Genomic DNA, 22,522 nt, shown 5'->3' with positions numbered 1-22,522 from the left:
AAGGAATTAGTGTCATTGTTACAACAGGTGACCTTTTAACCCTAAAATGAGTGTGGTGGGATGTCTCATTGGGACAGATTTTATTGGCTGTTGGGGCAAGTGACATTAGCACAGATTCCACTGTACCTTTTACAGCTTTAATATGTGGAGGATTCCCTTAGAAAATAGTTGTTGATTAAGATTAAGCATTACTGCTTGGAGCAGCTGCTGAATGCAACAGCATGCCTGCTTACTGACCTGAGCAGCTGTGGTAATTTTTTTCAGCCGTGTTGTAATCACTTTCTTCCCCTGCTTAAGTCCCTTCTTACTGATGATGCATTTTGCTTGGATTTTTAATAATTTTACTGAGTTATTCCACTTATATATTAAATTCTATTTCAACTGTTCTTAGCCTCTTGAGGAAAATAAGTCCATTTTGATCTGATGAGAGAGGCAAAGTTATGCTAATGTGTTTAAAAGAAGTTACATTCTCACTCTTCTTCCAGTAAACAGTAAGGCAGTAACAGAACTCTTTTCCCCTTACACTCTATAAAGCATATTTAACCTTTTTAGACCAAGAGCAGTTTTATATTAAATATTTAAATGTACTGTTTGTCTTCTGGACTGCTCCCTTTCGCACTCATCTTTTTGTTATTTTTGAAATAGTTTGCAATTTTTTTTTCTTATTGCAGTTTAACTTTCAGAGAACAACTTTAAGCTTTCTCTTTATTGGTAATAATGATCAAGGGGTAGTTTATAATTCCTGGTTTTGGCAAATGCACACATTTAACTTGCTGTATTTATTTATCTAGATTTTAATTTGCCTGTCACATTTCATTATTAAAACAGCTTTCTAATATTTTGATTTTTTCATGACTTACTATATTATTGTTCTATGGTCTGAATGAGACTAAAACATCAGTTTACTGGTACAGGCATTTAATTTTAAAATGTATTTAGTGATTCTTCATTATTTATCTCTACTGGTAAGAATATTAGGCAATATTTTGCCTTTTGCTTCAGAAGTGGGATGTGAGACTGTAATACAAGGATAAAATTCCTTGGAGTTTTTGTAATATCAAAAAACACCAAAGATGAGCTACAATGGTTTATTAACAGCACGCTCCAGTCCTCCACCTAAATCCTTGTATTGTGTGTGTACACATGCACATACAGACATATTATGGTGCAGATGTTTCTATTTGAAACTTGGGTTGCGTATGTTCTAAATGTCTTCACGTAAGAGTATTGTTCAGTCCTAGCCAGCGTTGTGTTCCCTGCAAGTCAAGCAGAGTGGTGTGGAAATTTGCACTGGAGCTTATTTACCGTGACCCTAACTAGGGCTTTGGGTAATCTATTTTGAGAGTACTATGTACATACTTAAAAAATAATTAAATAAAACCCATCATCTTTACATCAACTGTAACTCTTCTTTGAGCAGTGGTAGTGAAATAATAATCATGTATGTAGTTGATTTTATTAAGATATTTTCAACAGTTCCTAACCAAGTTTTGTTTATTCCTTTCAGTCAACCTGCTAAAAGGCCTACTTTCACACAATCTGAAAGTTCCAGACATGAAAAACAAACTCAGAAGCAACACCATCGTAATAAGAGAGAAGGTAAATGGCATAAACATGGTCGCACTAATGGAAGACATATGGCAAATCTTGAAATAGAATTGGGGCAATTACCCTTTGATCCAAAATATTAAGTAATTTGTGTATGGTAAAATCAGGAAGATACAAGTAGATAATTTCTAGTGGTTCCTCCATGGAAACTAATTGTTTTTCAACAAAACTGCAAGGTGCAAGTGTTTCTTCATACAGATTGATTTTTACCCTATTGTTCAAAAGCATCAATCAAACTTCCTAACTCGCATTTTCTCTAGTGTTGCTTTACTGTTCTTTGGAAATGATTTTGGTTGTAGTTGTACTGTTATGGAAACTAGGTGTGTTGTGACTTGTGTGAAAAATAGGCTTAATTAGTATAGTTCAAAATTGAATCATCCATAATGTACATGTAATTAACATGGTTTGGTGTACTAACTTCATCTCATCCTTCAGAAAGTAGATCTAAATTATGGCAATGCATCTGTGAATGTTTTGTAATCTTATACTTGCTTCTTGTCTTTTTTGGGGGTTCAAGAGCCTGTTGACTTATGAAGAATTTGCTGTGCTGCATTCTAATCAGCTTACTGACATATGCACTTGAAATTTCTTGCACATCTGCATATTGTGGAAGAAAAATAAAGAGGCGTTGTGGGTAAAAGTCTTTATTCATAAACAAATTTAGCATAGATGTACAGTCCCATAGAGGTTATGAAGTCTTGTTTTACTCCTCTCCTCTAAATCACAAATGTCATGCAGTAGCTGTTGATGTTCTGTTAATTATTTATAAATGTCCTAAGACGGATGAACCTTGTTTTTTCCCTCCCCTCTTAACACCAAGAGATAAGATGAGAATATTGCCACTGAAGTTCCACTTTTCCACCAGTGAAGAAGCATCACTAAACACACTACGCCCAGTATAATCCTTATCTACTGGCTGTACATTTGAGCCAGACCTGTCAATTTTTCTTACCTATTTTCAAGTATCACGGCCCTCTGTTCTGTACTAGAAGGTTGTTTAACCAAGACACCACTGTACAATACTGAGTTCAGTTGGTTCCAGTTCAGAAACTGATCTTGAAGCATGCTTCATTTCACCCTTCTTGTGTAGACATAGATGTGGCTTCCAATTCGTCCCTGAGGCATATGGGTGTGAAAGACAGTAGCTGTTCTCTCATAACCATTTAGGACAAGAAACGATGATATTTCCTGTAAATAAATACACTTTCGTTTCCAAACAGTCCGGCATTTTTATACTGGTGGGGTACATAACTGTGTTCCTGAACTTCTATTAAACCAACCACTCAGCTACCCATGGAAGTTAGGTTCTGTGTTGTGGGAAGAAATATCAACCATACCATATCATGACCCTTGGTTAGAGTGAAATCTTGGTCACCTCCCGCAACCTTGAGTAAATGGACTTTACGGAAAAGTTGAACGGGAAGGAATTCTGCTGATTGCAGCCTACTTTGCTCACTTCATGCCCATAAAGTCACTCAAGGCAAACCATATAGGTTGTGTCTGTGCACCTCAAACTTGCCTTGGCACTGTTTGGAAGATAGTTGCCTCACAGCAGTACTTCATGACATGAAGGATTTGCTGGGTACCCATGCATGCCCTCTCTGGGATCTTTCCCTTCACTACAGTGACAATAGAACATTTGCCCAAATACAGCATAGCTACAAGTCATACATTTTTAAAGGCTAAAGAACATTTTCAAAGCTGCAATTTCAGCTCTCATTTCTATTTCTTGTGAAAATTTGTGTTCTTAGCGTGATTTAGATAAAGTTAACTTGCAGTTAACATACCTGTTCTAGCACACTGAAGAAGACCAAGTGAGTAGGTAATGTACCATTGTAAAACTCCTCATTAAGCCACTTGAGAGGATTAGAGTAAAATATATCTGCTTCGTCAAGGTAACTCTCTTTTCCAGTTAGGTCTGGAGGACATTGAAGGAATCTCATTGGTAGAGGACAGTGAACATGGCTAGGAGGGGGGGAAAAATGGTTGAGATCCAGTGTTAAGTGACCACTTTAGATCTTAGTTTCAATTAAGGATGCTATATTGTAGACTGTAAAACTTCTTGTTCTCTTATTTTCCCATTATCAGTAGGTGCATTTTTCCCTTCTGTGCTAGATACATAATTTTTTCTCATCTCTGTATTTCAAATAAGCATACAGAAAGTAAAATGAGGTGCCAGTAGTGAGTGTAGTTGCAACTGGAGAGGTTCATAGGAAGCAATAATCCACAATCTGATTTATTGTAGATTTTAATAGCAAAAAGACCATCCTGAGTGACCTCAGTCCTTTACTGGAGCACATTTTGAAAATATGTTGTGTTAATTATTTAATTTTGTATATATCAGGATGTTACATAGTTCTGGAAGAGTTACTTTAGTCATGTCATACATAATAGTTCTATCTGTTAACCTGGTAGCAGAAGTCAAGGAAATAAGCATTAAATCTTGACTTCCTGCAGTAGTTAAATATTAGAGAAGGAGTGAAGCAATGCAAACTCCTAGGGCAAACATATGTCTAACACTAAGCTGTTTTGGTAAAACAGGAAAAAATGCAGCTGCTGGGTGGAGTAAACAATATGAAAGATCCACTTTTCCAATTTACTTCATACAGAGTTAACACAGACTGAACAATTTAGTAATAGATGCACATTAGCCCACAAATAATTCAATATATTTGAGGGGGGGGAAATTGTATGCTTGAGTAGCTTTAGTATTACAAATTGTATTAGCTACTTTATTACCTGTAAAAAGGAGTAGAGTGGCATGGCATCATTACAAAGACAGAAGCCCATGATTGGTTAGAAGAATTGTTACAGAGCTGCTGCATATGAATCATGACATCAAGAGAGCCACGTTGGTGAATCAAACCCGTGTACAGGGCTGGGAGTAAATTTGATAAAAGCAGGAAGGTTATTGCTGATTTCTTCCATGTTTTCAATTGTTTAAGAGAATATCCTAAAGTGAGAAATATAAAATAGTTAAGCAGATAAACAAGTGTTAACTATTAGTCTACAGCTCTCTTTTGACATAGTGCAACTTACTGAAAATTGATTAGTCATGGTTAACTTAGAAGCAAAACAGTTCCTTGTTTTGAAATAGTCAAAGTCACTGCCCACTCCAGTTTTTTGTTTAGAATTGAAAAATGGGGCATGTTTCATATGGATTCCACACTCTAAAGTTAATGAGATGTTAACCCCTCGAACCTATTTTGTGATTCAGAGCTGCAATTAGGACAGGTTCACCCAAGCCAATGTTTAATTTTTCTAGGCTTGTATTTAATTCCATAGGATGGGAAATCATTTAAGAAGAGGAAAGTGAATCAGTTTGAACAAATAAGTGAAGACTGTTACTGAAGTGTCTGGTTCAAGGGGCAACAAGGAAGGAACATACTTCCCCCCACTGTCAGTAATATGGTTCTCTGGTCTCTCCAACACTTAAAAAGGCCCGAAGCAGGTCACTGTACTCCAAATGAATTGCTTCTGTAGCAAGGGAAGTGGGGTTAGGTGCTAAGTAATGCTTCAGCAGCTCTGGGATGAAGGGAAAAAAGCAGCAGGGAGCTTCAAAATTACAGTGACGGGTGTTGACTCTTTATCAAAGGCTACCTTTCTGCAGTTAAGTGGGCTGTTAACAAAAAAGCAAGATGGTATAAAACACCTGACTAGGACCTTGTCTACAAACTTAAGATGAACCAGTTCAACTTCTATCAGTTTAATTTACTTTGTTAAACCAGGGCAACTCCTGTGTAGACATTCTTATTTAAGCTTAAATCATGATTATTTTAGTTACAGCTATTTCTAATGAATGTAAACTAAACCAAAATAAGCCTGGCTTAAACTGAAATAAGAGTGTCCACACAGGGTTGCCCTGGTTTAAATAAAGCTGTTTAAAATGTGTGTGTTAACAAGTCCCAAAAAATCTATTCTTTGTAATTTTGCCCAGCATTCATGGCTTTTGTGATATTGTTTCACCAGGGCCCTTATTATTCTTATGGCTTTAGATCAGGGGTGGGCAAACTTTTTGGCACAAGGGCCACACGTGGGTATAGAAATTGTATGGCGGCCAATGAATGCTCATGAAATTTGGATTGGGGTGTGGGCTCCAGGGTGTGGGCCAGAAATGAGGAATTCAGGGTGCAGTAGGGGGCTCTGGGCTGGGGATGAGGGGTGGGGGCAGGGGCTCTGGGGTTTAGGAGGGTGCTCCGGGCTGGGACTGACGGGTTCGAAGGCCGGGAGGGAGATCAGGGCTAGGGCTGGGGGTTAGGCTTGGGATGAGGAGTTTGGGGTGCAAGAGGGTGCTCCAGGCTGGGAACAAGGGGTTCAGCGGGTGGGAGAGGGATCGGGGTGCAGGTTCAGGGCGGCACTTACCTCAAGCAGCTCCTGGAAGCAGCAGCATGTCCTCCAGGGAGCTCTGCTGCTGGCTGCCCTGTCCATGGGCACTACCCCTGCAGCTACCATTGGCCGCAGTTCCCAGCCAATGGGAGCTGCGAGGTCGGGGCTTGGGGCAGAGTCAACTTGCAGAGCGGAGCCCCCTGGCTGCTCCTATGTGTAGGAGCCGGAGGGAGAACGTGCTGCTGGTTCTGGGAGCCACGCGGAGTGGCCCCAGACCCTGCTCCCCAGCGGGATCTCGAGGGCCGGATTAAAACGGCTGGCGGGCCGTAGTTTGCTTTAGAGGTAACATTTAGCCGTGCACCTAGACAATAGTTGCTCCTGCCCCTCTGATTCAATCTGTTTTGGTGGGGCTGTAAGTGAATAGAAGACTAATTCTAAACAAGCTATGACTAGCATGCAACTTGACCATAACTAATCTACAGCCTATATTTCATGTAAAAAAGTTTCTACAGCCGGGTAATCACCACACAACATTTAAAATCCAAATGCTTACCACAAAACACCATGCAAAATGGCAGTACGGGATAGATAAACCTGAATTCTTTGTGGCTCAACATGCTGTAACAAAACAGGTATGGTACTACTGAAATAAAGTTATATAAATCACAGGTTTGTTGACAATTCAATAGCATGTAGGGAGAGAAAAGACAACTTTAACAGATTTTTTTAAAAACTGAGTAGTGAGCCTCCTCTTTGCAGTCTCGGCTGGAGGTTTCTGCTCTATCTGAATCCATTCCTTGTCCCCCAGCATGAAATATATGGGGCATGAGGAAGGGATTCAGTTAATGTGGTAGTTCAGATAATAGTGTTTTAGAAGACAGGAGCATACTGCAGCTGCAAACAAACTAACATTTTCCAGGAACTTTACTAACATATGCCAACTGCTCCTCCTTATCTGTCTGTTGGAGGCATTCAGTCACCCCATTTACATGAAGAAAGGAGTACAATAAATATCATGCTTGACTATTGTGACGTTAATCACATACTGCCTACAGGTAGGTGTTTTTACACCCTGGCAATGAACATATTAAAATCTAGATCAGTGTTTCCCAAACTTGGGACGCCGCTTGCGTAGGAAAAGCCCCTGGCGGGCCAGGCCACTTTGTTTACCGGCCGTGTCCGCAGGTTCAGCCAATCACAGCTCCCACTGGCCGCGGTTCACTGCTCCAGGCCAATGGGGGCTGCAGGAAGGGCGGCCAGTATGTCCCTCTGCCTGCGTGACTTCCAGCAGCTCCCGTTGGCCTGGAGCAGCGAACCGCGGCCAGTGGGAGCCGCGATCAGCCCACCAGGGGCTTTCCCTACACAAGCGGTGTTCCAAGTTTGGGAAACACTGATCTAGATCATAATTAGTACTTTAGTAATTTTGTGAGTAGGCAACAAAACAGTAGATAAAATTCAGTGCTGATAAATGCAAAGTAATGCACATTGGAAAACAATCCCAACTATACAAACAAACAAAGTGATGGGGTCTAAGTTAGCTGTTACCACTGAAGAAAGAGATCATGGAGCCATTGGGGATAGTACTCCAAAAACATCCGCTCAATATGCAGCAGCAGTCCAAAAAAGCTAATCATGTTAGGAACCATTAGGAAAGGGATAGATAAGACAGAAAATATCATAATGCCACTATATAAATCCATGGTACGCCCACACCTTGAACACTGCATGCAGTTCTGGTCTCCCCATCTCAGAGATATATTAGACTTGGAAAAGGTACAGAGAAGGACAACAAAAATGGAGAAAGTAAATAAGGAAGGGTTATTTACCCCTTCACGTAACACAAGAACCAGGGGTCACCCAATGAAATTAACATGCAGCAGGTTTAAAACAAAAGAAAGTAGTATGTGTCACAACGCAGTGTCAACCTATAGAACTCTTTGTCAGGGGATGTTGTGAAGGCCAAAACTATAAAGAATTAGGTAAGTTCAAGGAGGGTAGGTTCATCAATAGCTATTTATCAAGATATGGTCAGCGATGCAACCTGTAAGGAGAGACTGTTACCTTGTCATAAGGTGCTGTTCAAAATTCCAAGTGAGGAAAAGTGCTGATGGTGAATCAAAACTTAGCTGGGCACACAACAACTATGGAGCCAAGATTCATCTAAGCTAGGACAGCTGTGCACCATACTACTACTCAATACAGTCCTATAACTTGTGGGGTCAGCCACAGGAGGCCCACCCTATTATACCTGGATCAAGTGATGTATAACTATCACAGTGGCTCCTATGCCAGTCCCCCCTGCAGGTAGTGTAGGGGGCATGATTAGGGCATCAGACTACTTTAACTTGTGCCAGGGGACTGGAGCCGTAGAGGATTGGGCCAGCGCAAGGTAGTTTAAAACCATCTTTGCATCCCTCAGTTTTGAGTTGGACTAACGACTGATGTCACAATTGCGACCCAGTTACAAATTTTTTCTATATTTTATTAATACCATGTTCTGAAGCAGGGGAAGGCCTTTAACATTGTTTGATATTTAAATAATCACTGTCACCTGTTTCACCTTCACATGGAACTGTCTGTTTCTACAGTGAGTTGTGTGTGAAGAGCCTGAACAAACTAATCCTCACTGCCATTTCTCATCCCCTGCGACCTTCACCTCTGGTTGTTGTCAAAATGACAAAAGACAGGACTGATTTTTATATTGTAGTAATATTTGAATTGCTCCATATGCAAGTCTTTACAGAAGATTTCAGAAATCTTGAGTGAAATTAAACAAAATAATGTGATTGTCTTTAACAGGCCTCAGATAAACCAAACTTTCAAACTCATTCTGCTGCTGAAAGCAAACACCTTTTAGTGATTCAATGAAGTTTTCAATTTTTCTGCAATGCCCAATCTGCTCTCTAATCATTGACTGTGCCACCACCAACAGTTTAGAATGATTCCATTAAGCCACTGTAGTAGGGTTAAATGCAGCTATGTCATACCATTGAGTAATTTATTGTCAAATATTTGGATTATTTGTTTAATTCATTGGACACTGCAATTTGAATTAAATTTTCTTTGCATTAATTTCAAAAATTTGTTCTAGAGAAAATAAGTTATGACTTTGACTTTAAAAATAATGTGACTAGTTCAAAGTTAATTACCTCTAAGGGAGCTTACCTGTATACTAACACTGTCCAAACCACTACCATTAGAAGGATGCGATACCTCTTTGGTGCCTGGATGCAGCCGTGAATAAAGAAGGGTAGATGGGTGCCCAAAATAACCGGCAATCCCTGGGTCAAGTACCAATGCCAAGGATGAGAACCATAAAATGTTCCCAAATTCTGTAGCACATTAAACTTCAAGAATTTCAGCTGAACCAGTATCCACTAAAAGGTTAAAAAAATGAATTAATGTTAAGTATGAAAACGTTAGATTAAGTCTGTCCGGTTCTGTTATGCAACACTGCCATTAAAGGATACCATGATTTAAATTTTTACCTAAAATCATTACAGCAAGTTTTTAAAGTAAAAACTATCTTGTGAAAGCAATTTAGTTACTTTCAGCAGTTAATACTAGTTACAAGCTTTATGGTTTGAAAGTTTTTGACTTTTCTATCATACAGAACAGGCCTCTTATGCTGAACAAGACAAATGTGAAATGTTTTAAAAATCTACACACAATCAGTTTTATGTGGTCACTAATTCACTTCCACAAAAAGTATAGGCTCATCTTTTAGAGTTATTGAATCCTTTAAATGAGACACGGGTTGTCCATAGAACTTTTTTTTAAAAACTAGGGGCAGGATTCTCAAAATTGCTCAATATTGGTGTAATCTGCTCCTATTTAAGTTACTATTTACTTCAATGGAAGCAGTTAGATCAATGCTGAGCACGTCTGAAAATCCTACCTTAAATATTTCATACATCCCTTCAAGCCCTATAGAATTCTCCTCTGCACACTTGAATATTGCTCTAATACTTCTGTTAACTCTGTAATGTCTCCTGTTTGGAAAAAATCTTTTCTACATATTATATGACATTGGGTTAGATGGACAACTTCAAGTTTGCCAAAATTGTCCATCTTACAGTAATGCTGGCAACAGTCATCAATATATTTAACACTTCTTACCTCGAGAGCTGTGCATCTTTACCCACGTGAAAGTTGAAAACATGCAGGATATGACTTTTGCTAATCTTTGTTTTACATAATTGATGCTGTCTACAGAAAGCATCTTTTGTAGGTAAGTATTAAGCTGACGAATACTTTATGGTAACACCAGATGTCAGAAATGAGAAGTTTCACAAGCAGGTTTACTAGGACAGTGCTAACTAGGATCTGTAAATACTTATAGAAGCAAATAAATACCAAAACGCTACAACTGAGCCATCCTAACAGAAATTAATGCTGAGCTAACCATAACACTACAACTCTCCCAGAACGTAAGATATGCTGCAGAGAATACCAGTGTAAAGTTTAGTTACTCTGTGCATCATTAAATTAACATGCAAATATCTCTGAACACTGACACTAAATATCAGTGAATTGAGAAGCCGCCACATTGTTGGTCCTATTTGAAATGGCATTCTAGTGATTTAACATAAGCATAGATATTAATGGCTAGAATTATACTCATAAGATTATAGGATACAGACAAATTGTTGTTAGAGGTGATGCCAAAGGCGGAATGTACAGATCTTAGATTATTAAGACAGCAATAGCTCTTGAATTAGGAAAGTGTGGAACCATCTGCCCAAGTACAAAATTGTTAGAAATGCTTACAAATTTAATTTAAGACATTGTATGGCAACTTACCTCACCAAAAAATACACGATCGATTATTAAAGAAATCCCTAGAGTGACCAATCTGCAAAAATCAAGAAAAAGCTCCTTGTATTACTGACATCTTCTGAATGTTTAGATTACACATTTCTTCAGCCTGCCTCTACAATTTATTGTGTGTGTGTCACTGTCCCCTAAACTAGTCACAGTTATTTGAGTGAATCACCAACACTTATCCTTTCTGGAACAATCACTGGTTGGCTTGGAGGTGGTCCTCATACTTTCCCCTCATGAGCTCTTTCCATGAAACCTCCCTCTTGTGGGGGATGCTTCCTGTACAAACACAGCGTAAGCCCCCTCTCCAAACTGCTGCCACAGTATTTTATTCTTCACTTTTGCACATCTCCCTAAGTTGAAACATTCAGGAGATGTCCTGCCTCTGGCTACAGTCTTATTAGTTTAAAAAAAAAATATTGATAAGCAGAATGCCTAAAAGGAATCCTGTTAGTACGGTTTTAGATGGTAACATATAATAGTTACTATTTAGTATACACAGTGTCAAAATTCTCTGAATTAATAAAACACTTACCCTACTGGAATACAGCTGTATAGAACAAGGTCTACCTTCTTCTGTTCTTGCCAGAAATGCCTGAGCACCAAAGGTATCCATGGAATTACAGCAGTTGGACGAATAATAAATGCAAGTGCAACGAAAGTTAAATATTTGCAACTAGAAATGAAGAAAATAATAAAACAGTCAGAGTACAATTGTAAAGAGACTTAATTGCTTTTTCATTGACAGGAGTATCATATTTTTCATGTCACCATGTTTCTGGACACTGACTCAGGCAAGTACAGCATACAGACTTCTGTACACAGCTCTGCCTTTAACCTTGAATCTTTGGGTGCAAACACTTACTTATTGGCCTGCTTCTATGAAAAAACTGTGTAGTAAATTAAACTATGCAAGACTATAGTTAATACATTGACTCTGATACTTGTTTGGCTTGAGTAACCATCTTTCATGTCCTTCCTAAGTTCTCACAAATTAAGTGTCTCTACACTGCCCTTTAGGTGAAATTAATGTCCCGCACAGGTGATTATTTGGTTTGAAATGAGGAACAGCAGAGTAGTAATTTTACACACCCACTGTCATCCCCTGCAGACGTGCAGCAGCAACACCAGTTACCATTCCACACAGGAACTAGAACAGCTGCAGTTTCTCCACAAACTGAGGGGTTTGGGTTGCTGGATCAACTAAGGATTAGTTTCCTATGGCCCCATCCCCAACATCTTATTTGGAACCAGCACAAAGAACTCTTGGCACATAGAGAACTTGCAAGTGTTCCATCTATGCATTCTTGCCTTCAGGCTTAATTGGTTTGCATGCCACTGCACTGAACCTTTGGATGAATTTCACCCTCAGTAACAAAAGGAATAGTTATCTTCTACATTAGCTTTATACAAGTTGAACTAATCTTTCTAAATTCAGAAGCCTGTGCACTTGTTCAGACAGATGTAAGACATCAGGGAGGATAACAAAAAGGCAGGAAAAGTTTATAGATGAACAGAAAGCATTATTTTAACAGTTGCATCCATTTTGATTATCCCAACCAAAGGTTACCAATGTTGTTAGTGTAAATTCTCTCACCTGCTCCTCGTCTTTGAGCCTTCCATTGGATAGTAGAAAAGAGCAAAGATGGTGAGAACAGTTTCCATGGTGTTTGTTAGAGTTCTGGTACAGCAATACCATGTAAACCAAGAGCACAACTGGCAAAGGTACTAAAAACAATTATGAACAACAGGGAATGGGGGGTGGGGAAGTGTTAATACAATATTTGTATAGCCTTTAATGAAAGTGGTGATAAACCTTTCAGACATTTAATAATATCATTAACCCATTTCTTAAGTTCGGCAGTACACTGTATGCTAAAATACTAAAGGCCCATACACACGACATGTATTTCAAGGCTGAGACTCACCACCCACTTTGCTGTTTCTGCATTTTCTAGATGTCTCACTAATGAGTAAAGCTTTATGTCTGCTAGAGCTGACAGAACTGCTTGCACAAGTCTAGGGATCCAAATCTATATTAACAAAAAGAAAAAGAGAGAGAGAAAGTTTACTTATTTTTCTGACTCTTGTTTCTGAAGCCCCTATTAACTCCCAAGTTTAATTGCAATATATAAAACTAGGAGATTCTTGAAACATCAATCCACTGAGGAAACTAAAGGTATATGACTGTCCTATGTTTTGGTGGAAAGCTCTTATTTTAAATACCGTAGTCCTAGAGACAGATGAGTCCAGAGTTTCTATTAAAACCACTCAAAGACAGTGAGTCAATTTGACATTCAATTGAAAGTTTCCAGAAACTCAAGGCAGCACTTTCAAAATTGTTCCACAATGATGTAACTCATCTTTAAATGAAGTCAGTGGGAGTTTTATTCATTATCTTCAATGGAAGCAGAGCTATGTCAATACTGAGGGCTTTTGAAAAAAACCTACCCTCAGATTCTGTTCAGTTGTTAGTTATTTGCAGTACCTGGTCTTATACTTGCAGCCAAAGTAATCTACTAATTAGAGAACTACTGAGTAAATCATGTTCTGAGTCTAATGGCTAAGGATATGGTTTAATCACGGAGGTCACAAATTCCAAGACTTTAATGAACCTCTGTGACTACAGCCCCTGCCACAATGGCTGCAGTAGGGGTGGGAGCTGTCAGTCCCCTCACTCCATTATTTGTACTAAAAGTCATGGGCAGGTTGCAGGCTTCCATGAATTTTTGTTTATTGCCTGTGACCTGTCTGTGACTTTTACAAAAAATAATCATGACAAAATTTTAACCTTACTAGTGGTACAACACTATCTTCTTTGACTTTTGAAGAGGTTGATAGAGGGCAAGAATCACCATCTACAGTCTTCAGCTCCACTCCTGCCACTGGAGCCATGCAAGTGGACCCTTGTGGCCAGGCAGAGCCACATTAACTTAATTGAGACTTCATGCACCAGCAACCGTTTCACTCACATGGCTCCAATGGCCAAACCAGGGTCTTTCATTTTATGTGGAGGGCAGTTAAATTTCCTACCTACAATGCTTTGAAATTAAATTAATTGTAAGTAGTAGCTGGGCTTTTAAAAAATATTTCCTTTATACTTACCAGCAGCTGAACATCATCCTTTGCCAGTAGCTGTAAAACTCTGTAGATAGTTGCAAAGAGTAGTGGGTATGAATAACCCCTTAAACCTTCTGCCCATTCCCAGGTCAAGTAGCCATAATTAGTAATATTAAGGATATTTAAAGAACTTAAAAGTTTTCCTATTAGTGTTCTGCTTATTCTCAGGATTTCCTGATTCTATGTCAAAAATTTTAACTCTGTGGCCATTGTCAATTAGTGATTTCTGCCAATGGTCATATTAATTTCTCACTGCCAGGGAAACCTCTAGCTTAACACCCCTCCTACCAAAAAAAGGACAGTGGTAGTGACATAGCTCCAGGAAAGTTATTAGGATATAAAAGCATGGAGCAGAGAGAGCATTGTGGGGCAATAAAGTCATCACAAAGAGATGTTATTACAGTATTGAGGACACCATTACAACAAAATGAAAAAGTGAGCACACTTAGTTCAGTTCTAGAAAGATTCCACTCATTTTAACTTCAAAAAGCAAAGGATATTTGAAAACCATATGATGTGCAACTTCAAGCGACTGCCAGTATTCATCTGGAACAAAGCTTGTCTGGACTAAAAAGCAGTTAAGTACTCGCAGACTTATGGTAAACAAGACCAGATAAATGTTTTCGCCAAAAAGCTCTGAGAAAGCAAAACATTAGTTTGGAGAAAGTCCCTGTTATAGTCACTGAAATAATAATTGCTATGGCTACTGATGATTGAACAAAGGCATTCTCTTTAAAATGATAGCTTTGAACTGTATTGTAGCCTGATCTTAGAAGTTAGATATATGGTAGCATTTTTTAACAAATTTCATTATAAGAAAAAATACCATCATACTTAATCTTTTCTCAAGAAGTTCCATCATTTTATGTCCCATTTTGCTATTTGCACTTTAACAGCATTATTCCTCATAGCCTCCAGTTTGATTCCATGTTGAAGTCTTAAATGATTGCAAACTACTGTATTATCAAATCAATTGCAGTGACTGAAGAAGGATCCAAATCCAAATTAAAACTGAATTTAGTGAGAACTTTTCAACCAAGTACCTTGGACAGTTATTAGTGAGAAGAAAGCATTAATGGCTTTGGGTTAGTTATTCTTCCCCACAGTGGGCTTCCTCCCCCACCTTTTTTTTTTTAAGTTGCTCTCTTCTCTGGAATCTCAGCTTTTATTTTTTATATAATATATATATATATATATATAAAATTTAAAAGTAAGCCACTGGCTCTCAAGTTTGTAAACATGAATGGAATGTAACTGCTGTAGTAGTGTCTGATTTTGCAGAATCTGAAAAATTGGCTGAGAGGGGTGAGTAGTCCTGTTCATTTCACTGATTACTGACTCTGATGTCCATTTGAATTAACTATTTCACAACTTATCAAAGCATGTAAGAAAAGTGAGGAATGGATGGAGGACAGGGGGAGCAACCAAAAAAGTGTTACTTTCCCAAGGTTCCAGTGGTTGCAACCAATGTTCTTCAGAGTCCCCTGCTACAGGGTCAGTTATGGTAGCCTCCTTCTTCCCAAGCAATGGTGGCAGCAGAATGACACCTTTAGGGGCCTAATCTGCTCTGGTGGTGATTGCCGGGTCAGGCTGCTCCCTCCCTTACTGCCACTAGCTGCAACTGCTGCTCCTCCCCTCTGCTGGAGACTGGCTACAAACTCAACTCAAGCACATCAGCTATACAGAGTTCTCCAGTTTCTCTTTACAAATGTGAGCTTGGAACTTTTTAACCTAAAGTATTAGATTCTAATGTCAACACTTGACTTTGGGAACATGCTACTTTTCTTACGTCTTCATGTAATCATGGGTGTAGCCTATTCTATCCTAACCAATGGTGAAGTCTAGCAGAACATATATACGAAGTCTTGAAGTGCACAATCTGCTGCAAATGACATCTCACGCTGGGGTCTCGAGGAGGCCAGAGTTTCAGCAAGGACTGCTTCCTCCGCCCTTTGCAGAAAATACTTGCCCCTTGGGTTCCTCCCACTTGCACAACTAACAAGAGACTGCAGGCACCTGGCCCCCTCTTGGCTGGGAGGGCGCCGAGACCACCCCCGGCCCAAGCAGCCGGTGGGTAAAGCCTGCCCCTCCGTAGGGGTGTCTCGCTAAGCGGCGGAGCTCCCTCTCCAATCACTGCCGCCCGGGGTCAGAGGGCTCAGCGCGACACCGCTCTCTGCCTCCTCCACCGCCTGTCCGGCCTCAGGCCCTTCCCCCAGAGCTTCTCCTCCCCCGGTTGCCCCTCACCTGGGCCCCGCTCCCCGCCGGCCCCCGGGGCAGCGCTGTACAGCGCAGATTTTCTCTGGCGGAGCCGCACGGTGTCGGCACTGCGGCTCCGGCGGCGGGAGAAGAACCCGCCCTCACCCCCCGCCTGCATGTCGGACTCAGCTCTGCACGGAACCTAGAGGCCTGTCGGGCCCCTCTCCCGTCCGCATGGGGCGGCCATGCCGGAGCTTTCGGGGGCTGGCTGAGCGCATGTGCGCAGAGTAGTTAGGGGCGGGCGCTTCAGCGGAGTGAGAGGTAACCTCCCTGGGGGCGGGGGCCAGGCGCTGTACTTCCGGTTGCTTGTCTGGCCTATGGAGGCTTCATCTCTCTGGTTTAATGGGTTCGACGAAGGGGCCTCGGAGGTAAGGCGGCGCGCGCGGCTCCGCGGTGGGAGGGGTTTGCGGGGCCGGGCTCTGGGCAGGGAGGCGGGGGCTGATGTTCCCGGAGTCTCTCCTCGCGCTTCTCTATCCCGGCCCCCGATTGATGACGGGGGCGGGGACGTGTCTGTGCCCCCCCCTCAGCTTTGCTGAGCCCTGCACGGGGCAGCGGGGGCTGCTGGGCGCGTGCGGCTCCCCCCACAGCTGCCCCCGCCTCCGTGCCCTTCCTTGGCGGCCCGCGGGTGGGGTGCGCTCGGGCCATGGGGCGCCGCCCCCTCGTTCTCCCTCCGCCCCTAAATCCTCCCCGGTCTCGTGGGCGGGCGAAGGGCCGCGGGAAGCGCCTCTCCCGCACGCTGCCTCCCCCTCGGGAAGCTGGGTGCTCCCGTCTTGAGGCGCCTCTCGGGCTTCAGCTCTCCCGTGCCCGGCGAGCTCAGCGCTTTCAGTGCCCAGCTCTGTGCTGCCCGCCCTGCCTGGGTAGTCCCGCCGCTGGCGCCTGGAAAGAGCTGGCGGGTCGTGGCCCCGAGCCTTCATCCGTGCGGCGCCTGTCACCGAGGCGCCGGTAACAGGGATTTCAGGTAGCACTTCTGTCATTACACCTAGTGACCAATACACCTAGTGTACCGCCATGGAAAGCCGGATTGCCGTGCGCTAAGGCAGCGTGCCCCCGTGTGGGGGCATTGCCTCGGGGGAGACACTAACTGCGAACGGACACAGAGCAGTGGCCGTGTAAGTTCTCCCTACCCTGCCCTACTAACGCTGCTGTTGATGGAGACTGTAATCGGCTTCCCCGTTCTGAAGGGGAGTTGAACTTCTAAAAAGTTTTAGGAAATGCTGAGAGAGTTTACTACCGTAATTTTTGTGTGTTTATCATTTAACTATGGCAGTGCTTTACAGAATGGACAAACACATCTCCTCTACTGAAGAGCTGACAGGCAAATGTGATCTATTGGATGATATTGGAGCTAGTACCCATAAAAACCTCAATCCTGTACTGGAGAGAGAGGAAAAAGACCTCCACGCTCCTGATCTTTTTGTATTATACAGTACAGAATGTGTGATCCAGCTCCTCCATGAAACCAAGAGAAACCTGCTTTTTACATGAAGCAGTATTTACAAGAGAGCAGCACTTCTATCTTACCATCAGTAACTGAACACTGTTAATCATGATTGGAGTTCTTGCTCTGAAAAGTGGAACAGAGCCATAATTCTTATGCTATCTCATTTTAGGTGCAAAATATAAATATTTATATTGGTCTTAGACCCATCTGTTTACAGTTCAAATTGATTTAAGTGGAAATCGTGTGCATGGGTGATGGCAGAATATTTTTTGTTTTTTGTTTTGTATAGCAGCCCCTACCCACAGTAACTGATAGTCATGTGTCCATACTTCATTCTTTTTGGACTGTAACAAACATTACAATGAGTAACAATTTACATTCACTTTCATTTATATGCAGATCTGAAGATTTTGGTTGGCTACTCAGATGTCTTTAGAGTATCTTTGAAGACAGGTGTGGCAAGTTACAGCTTTGGCTATTAAAATGAATGGTAAAGTGCCATTACCTCATATCTTTCTGGGGGCTCTCCTTGGAGTTGCAGGAGGATTCTACATCTATAAACCAATATTTGAACAATATCGCAGAGAACAGAATAACTTAAAAGAAAAGCTGCAAGCAACAGAACTAGAAGAGAAGAAAGAATAGCAGAGATTACATGGATCTGCTTGGTGATATTGGCTTGGACACTGTAAACTTTTGTTCTGAGATCAAAACAAAATAAGTCTATTCAAAATGAAACTGGTTTATCTTGGTGAAGAATAAATATGCTTTTTAATTAATGTAAATGTGTTATTTTCTAATATGGCCAGCTCCACGTACATTGACCGAATTGCATTTGATTCCACTGACATTTTTCTTTAAAATTATAGGTTTCTAGTCTTATGCAAATTTAGAGTTAGGTCTGTCACTCTGCCCTTAGTCCTAACCCCATTGGGAATAGAAAGCATACTTGTACACCTCCACCCCGATATAACGCGACCCGCTATAACATGGGTTTGCATACAACGTGGTAAAGCAGCACTCTGGCAGATCGGCGTGTCAGCTCCCAGCCGGGGTGCTCTGCTTCCCACCACCGGTGGGCGCGGGGAGGTTGGGGAAAGGACGCCCCCTATATTCACCTGCAGCGGGAAGCAGAGCGCCGCGGCTCGGAGTTGGCAGAGTGGAGCGGGCTGGGCTGCTCTGCTTCCTGCTGCTGGTGAGTGTGGGGCCTTCCCTCCCCCCCCCACCCCCAACACACACACCCCAGTGACACGTCTGGGGCCGGGGCAAGGAAAGCGGAGCGGTCTGAGGCCGCGTCGCCCCACTTCCTGCCACAGGTAAGTGCGGAGGGCATCCTTTCCCCAATCTCCCTGCACTCACTGGCAGCAGTAGAAGCGGATCAGCCTGGTGCTCCGCTTCCTGCTGCAGGTGAGTATAGGAGCCATCCTCTCCTCAACCACCCTGCTCTTGCTGGTGGCGGGAAGCTGGCAGAGTGGAGCGGGCTGGGGCTGGGCTGCTCCACTTCCCACCGATGCCAGTGAGTACCTGTCAGGGGGTGGGGTGTGTGCATAGGGGTCAGGGCAGTCAGGGGACAGGGAGCAGGGGGGTTGGGTAGGGAGTGCAGTCCTGGGGGTGATTAGGACAGGGGTCTCTGGAGGGGGCAGTCAGGGGACAAGGAGCAGGGGGCTAAAGCAAGTTCAATATAACACGATCTCACCTATAGCACGGTAAGATTTTTTTTTTGGTGCCGGAGGACCACATTATATCGGGGTAAAGGTGTATGTGTGATCTGAGAGTGGAATGTGTTACCCAACACTGAGTTTCTTAGCTCTTTAACAGCATGTTACAACCTTCTATGTTTAATTTTCTACTTTTACAGCATGAAGAGTGCCTTTTAGGGAGAGATGCTTCCTAATGGTGTGAGCAGAGGGCTGAAAGGGTCAGGGCCTGCTGAGTTCTAGTTTCAAATCTGACACTGACTTTCAATGTGTCTTGTTGGGGGTAGGGGGGCAAGTCACTGACTTCTCTGTACCTCAGTTTCATTGTTACTAAAATGGGGCTAATGCTTACCTGTGATTTCTCACAGGGAATTGTGGTGACTAGATAGCTAGTAAATGTCAAGTGCTTTGGTGGTAGTAGGTGTGCTTATTAGTCTGTCCTCCACTCTCAGTGCAGGATTGCTCCCTACCAACTATTTTCTTAATGTCTTGTCCATTGTGGTTCTAATGTTCTACTTGATGGGACTCTTTAGGGGTCAATGCGGAAGTCTAAGAAGTCACCCTTTGGAGACTACTTCAGCACAAAGTTTGAGATGTTGTATATGTGAATTTGAAAACGGTCACCATAATAAACAAAATCTGGTGTTATGGTGAAATGGCAGTGCGCACGTTCATAGTATTAATTTTAAAAGCATAACTGTCTTGGAAGAGCTTTTTTAATTCAAATCCAGGTGGTGTCCATATGGAATCCCATTTGGACAGCACAAGAAAAGTGTATTTCCCTCAACTCATAACATTTTAGTATTAAACTTTTAATCAGTTCCCTTCCTAAGACTGAAGGAAGTGGCAGCTGGATTCTTTGGTGGGTTAATAGCAGGTGAAATGAGACAGGAAAAATAAGGAGTGGAATAGGTCGGGCAGGTAGTGAGTGGAGAGGGTTACAGTTGTAGTAACTGGAGTGTAGAAAGCCTATCTTAACTGTGAGTTCAAGTGGGTGAAAGTTCATAAAATGTTACAACAATCTTTAACAATCAGTGTTGATAGAAAAGTTACAATAAGATGACAAAAAAATCTGAATTTTTTTCAAATGTAAATGGCTACTCCTACAACTTACGGACTGTTATAATCATGACTGGTAAAGAGGCAAATGAAATTTGGAAATTAATAAACTCCCAATACACCAATTTTGGTCTGTTTTTTTTCAATTAAATCTGAGGGGATATTGTATTCCACTCGTCCCGCCCCTTTGTGGATCTGCCCTCTTCCCCCCCAAAAAGTGCCTTTGGTGATCAACAGAATGGATTAGACTGGGGCGGGGGGAAGACCATAGGTTTCTGTCCAGCCCAGAGCCTGTCCTTCACTGGGGAGCCTTGATCATTGGGATGTCTAAACAATCGCACTGATGAGGACTCCTGACCAATGTCACTGGACCAGCAAGGACCTCGGTCTGATACATAAGATGCTGGTCTGTCTTTCCTTATGTTCCTTTTGGTCCCCCTCCCTCTCTCTTCTCGTACATACTCTCTCTCTGTCTTGCTCTATGCTGTTCACCTGATCTGGAGACAAACTGCACTGCAAGGCACCAGCATGACAGGATGAGACAGCCCTCCAGCTCTGCGCAGCCTGAAGGAGACTGATAAAGGAAAATGACCTGACCAATCAGCAAGATGGCACCCCAGACTGAGGAAGTGAATGAGGATTTCCTCTTTGACTTGAACTGTTATCTAGGCCTTCATCTGGGCATGTCTAAATCTTGCCAATTGTTTCTTTATAACATCTCTAAGATGTGGTCTTTCCTCTCCATCCACACAGCTAAAACTCTTGTCCAAGTTTTCATCATCTCACATCTTGATTAGTGTAACCTCATCTCTTGACTTGAGAAATTTAGTCTTGTCCCTCTCTCATCTGTTTAGCCATGTCAGCCTTCGTTGGGTTCTTTCCCTGGCTCCCTCTACTCTATCACATCAAATATAAACTGCTTATCGCTTTCATGGCTCCTCAGTCTATCACCCCTCTACCTGTCATCTCTTCTGTATTGATTCACACCTCCTATTGGCCCATGCTACCACTTTCCATCCCCCATTTGTTAAATTTTCAAACTAGCCCCTTAGTTCCATGCTGCCCCTCAGACTTGGGGGAGCATCTTGTAATCATGCACACAACTATTTCCTATTATCCTGCTCCATGTTCCTCCTTTAAAACTCTTCTTTACCATGAAGCCAATCAAAAATATTTGACAACTGTTAGGCCGCTGGTGTGTTGATACCACTGGTGGTCCTGGACCTGGTGTATACCTTGTCAGGGGCAGATAAGAAATTAGAAAGGACTGAAATCATATGCTGGTGCTATGTTGTGCTCTGAGCAAGATCATTGGAAGATGGCAAATGGATTTATCTGAAATGTTGGAATCTTGTTCCATTTCTTATGGGAAACTGAAGGCATTGCTGATGCTTTGTTTGTGATCCGTGTCTGTTATTTGTTCTTCTTGACTTATGAAGAACTACATGCTCCTGCACTATGCCTTAATTCATTCCCTAGTAATAAATCATTAAAGTGGCCAGAGTCTGCTGTTAAGCTTGGTGTTGCATTCTTTTGTACGGCAAAACTTAATTCTGACTCATTTCACTTATTTGAGGTGTGAAATCCAGATTCAAAATTTGCCTCTCCTGTTTGGCTTTATAGCTAAGTTTTCTGTCAATGAGAGGGGCGAGGTAACTTGCACCCTCTGAAACTCAGGCTTTCGGTTTTGAACAGGAAATGGTGTAAGAGATGGGAGGGAGATTAACAGTGGCATACGTAGTTAATTTATTAGATACATTAAAAAATCTTGAGCTGTGTACAGGGCTTTGTGTGTAGTTGTGCCAACCCCTCTCTCACTGCAGATAGTTGAAAAGATCATGGAAAACTGAAGCATATTCCCAAGCATTTGAGTACGTTACGTGGTTCTTGAAATGTTCAAAACTCTTTTGAGAGGGGTTGTACCTACTGCATAGCAACAGTATAAGAAATAATACTTTTTTATTTGTTTATTTTGATTTTTCAATATATAGAACAGGTTTATTTTATACGCTAGGCACTATGAATTAAAAATACAATTAATACAACACCAGTTAACCCTCCATCACAAAACTCATCCTCGAAACAAAACTATCCTCTTCCACAACTATCAGCCTAACTAAGCTGTTCCTCTGACACTAAGAACACAGATCTCAAAGACCTTTACAAAGGGAGGTGTCATTATTTCCCATTT

At 41.9% G+C, this 22,522-nt stretch overlaps 3 protein-coding genes across 13 annotated transcripts in view; 2 read left to right on the top strand and 1 right to left on the bottom strand.

The window, feature by feature from the left end:
* Positions 1–4,562, top strand: part of CCPG1 (cell cycle progression 1) — a 59,049-nt gene extending 54,487 nt beyond the window's left edge. For 4 of the 5 annotated variants that reach the window (XM_044979518.1, XM_044979516.1, XM_044979521.1 and 1 more), the window contains exon 9: positions 1,508–2,093. In XM_044979518.1, the coding sequence (XP_044835453.1) occupies positions 1,508–1,691 (184 nt within the window). In that variant the 3' untranslated portion in view covers positions 1,692–2,093. Of the gene's footprint in view, positions 1–1,507; positions 2,094–2,125 lie in introns of those variants that run through there. The other variant, XM_044979519.1, reaches the window with a different exon arrangement.
* PIGB (phosphatidylinositol glycan anchor biosynthesis class B) lies at positions 1,441–16,311 on the bottom strand. Of its 4 annotated transcripts, none has more exons than XM_044979522.1 (12): positions 16,123–16,311; positions 14,379–14,514; positions 13,864–13,981; positions 12,687–12,791; positions 12,356–12,486; positions 11,294–11,434; positions 10,738–10,789; positions 9,100–9,311; positions 6,488–6,552; positions 4,348–4,561; positions 3,396–3,573; positions 1,441–2,796 (listed from the first exon to the last, which is right to left on the bottom strand). In XM_044979522.1, the coding sequence occupies exons 1-12, from the start codon at positions 16,250–16,252 to the stop codon at positions 2,677–2,679; spliced, it is 1,602 nt and encodes a 533-aa protein (XP_044835457.1). In that variant the 5' UTR covers positions 16,253–16,311; the 3' UTR covers positions 1,441–2,676. The 4 variants fall into 4 exon arrangements, with proteins under 4 accessions (XP_044835457.1, XP_044835458.1, XP_044835459.1 ...); XM_044979523.1 differs by having other exon boundaries at positions 11,294–11,353; XM_044979524.1 differs by having other exon boundaries at positions 16,240–16,267.
* Positions 1,577–18,354, top strand: PIGBOS1 (PIGB opposite strand 1). 4 transcript variants are annotated; one of them, XM_044979534.1, is made up of 3 exons: positions 16,370–16,502; positions 17,118–17,243; positions 17,975–18,354. In XM_044979534.1, exon 3 carries the CDS (start codon positions 18,059–18,061, stop codon positions 18,218–18,220), a length of 162 nt encoding a protein of 53 aa, XP_044835469.1. In that variant the 5' UTR covers positions 16,370–16,502; positions 17,118–17,243; positions 17,975–18,058; the 3' UTR covers positions 18,221–18,354. The 4 variants fall into 4 exon arrangements, with proteins under 4 accessions (XP_044835473.1, XP_044835469.1, XP_044835472.1 ...); XM_044979538.1 differs by lacking the exons at positions 16,370–16,502; positions 17,118–17,243 and adding an exon at positions 1,577–1,599; XM_044979537.1 differs by lacking the exon at positions 17,118–17,243 and having other exon boundaries at positions 16,413–16,502.
* The last annotated feature ends 4,168 nt before the right edge of the window (positions 18,355–22,522 follow it).

Source organism: Mauremys mutica, chromosome 11 (genome assembly GCF_020497125.1).
Source record: "Mauremys mutica isolate MM-2020 ecotype Southern chromosome 11, ASM2049712v1, whole genome shotgun sequence".
Lineage (NCBI taxonomy): Eukaryota > Metazoa > Chordata > Testudines > Geoemydidae > Mauremys > Mauremys mutica.
Note: the sequence above shows the minus strand (reverse complement) of the source record. Positions and strands in the feature narration are given on the sequence as shown.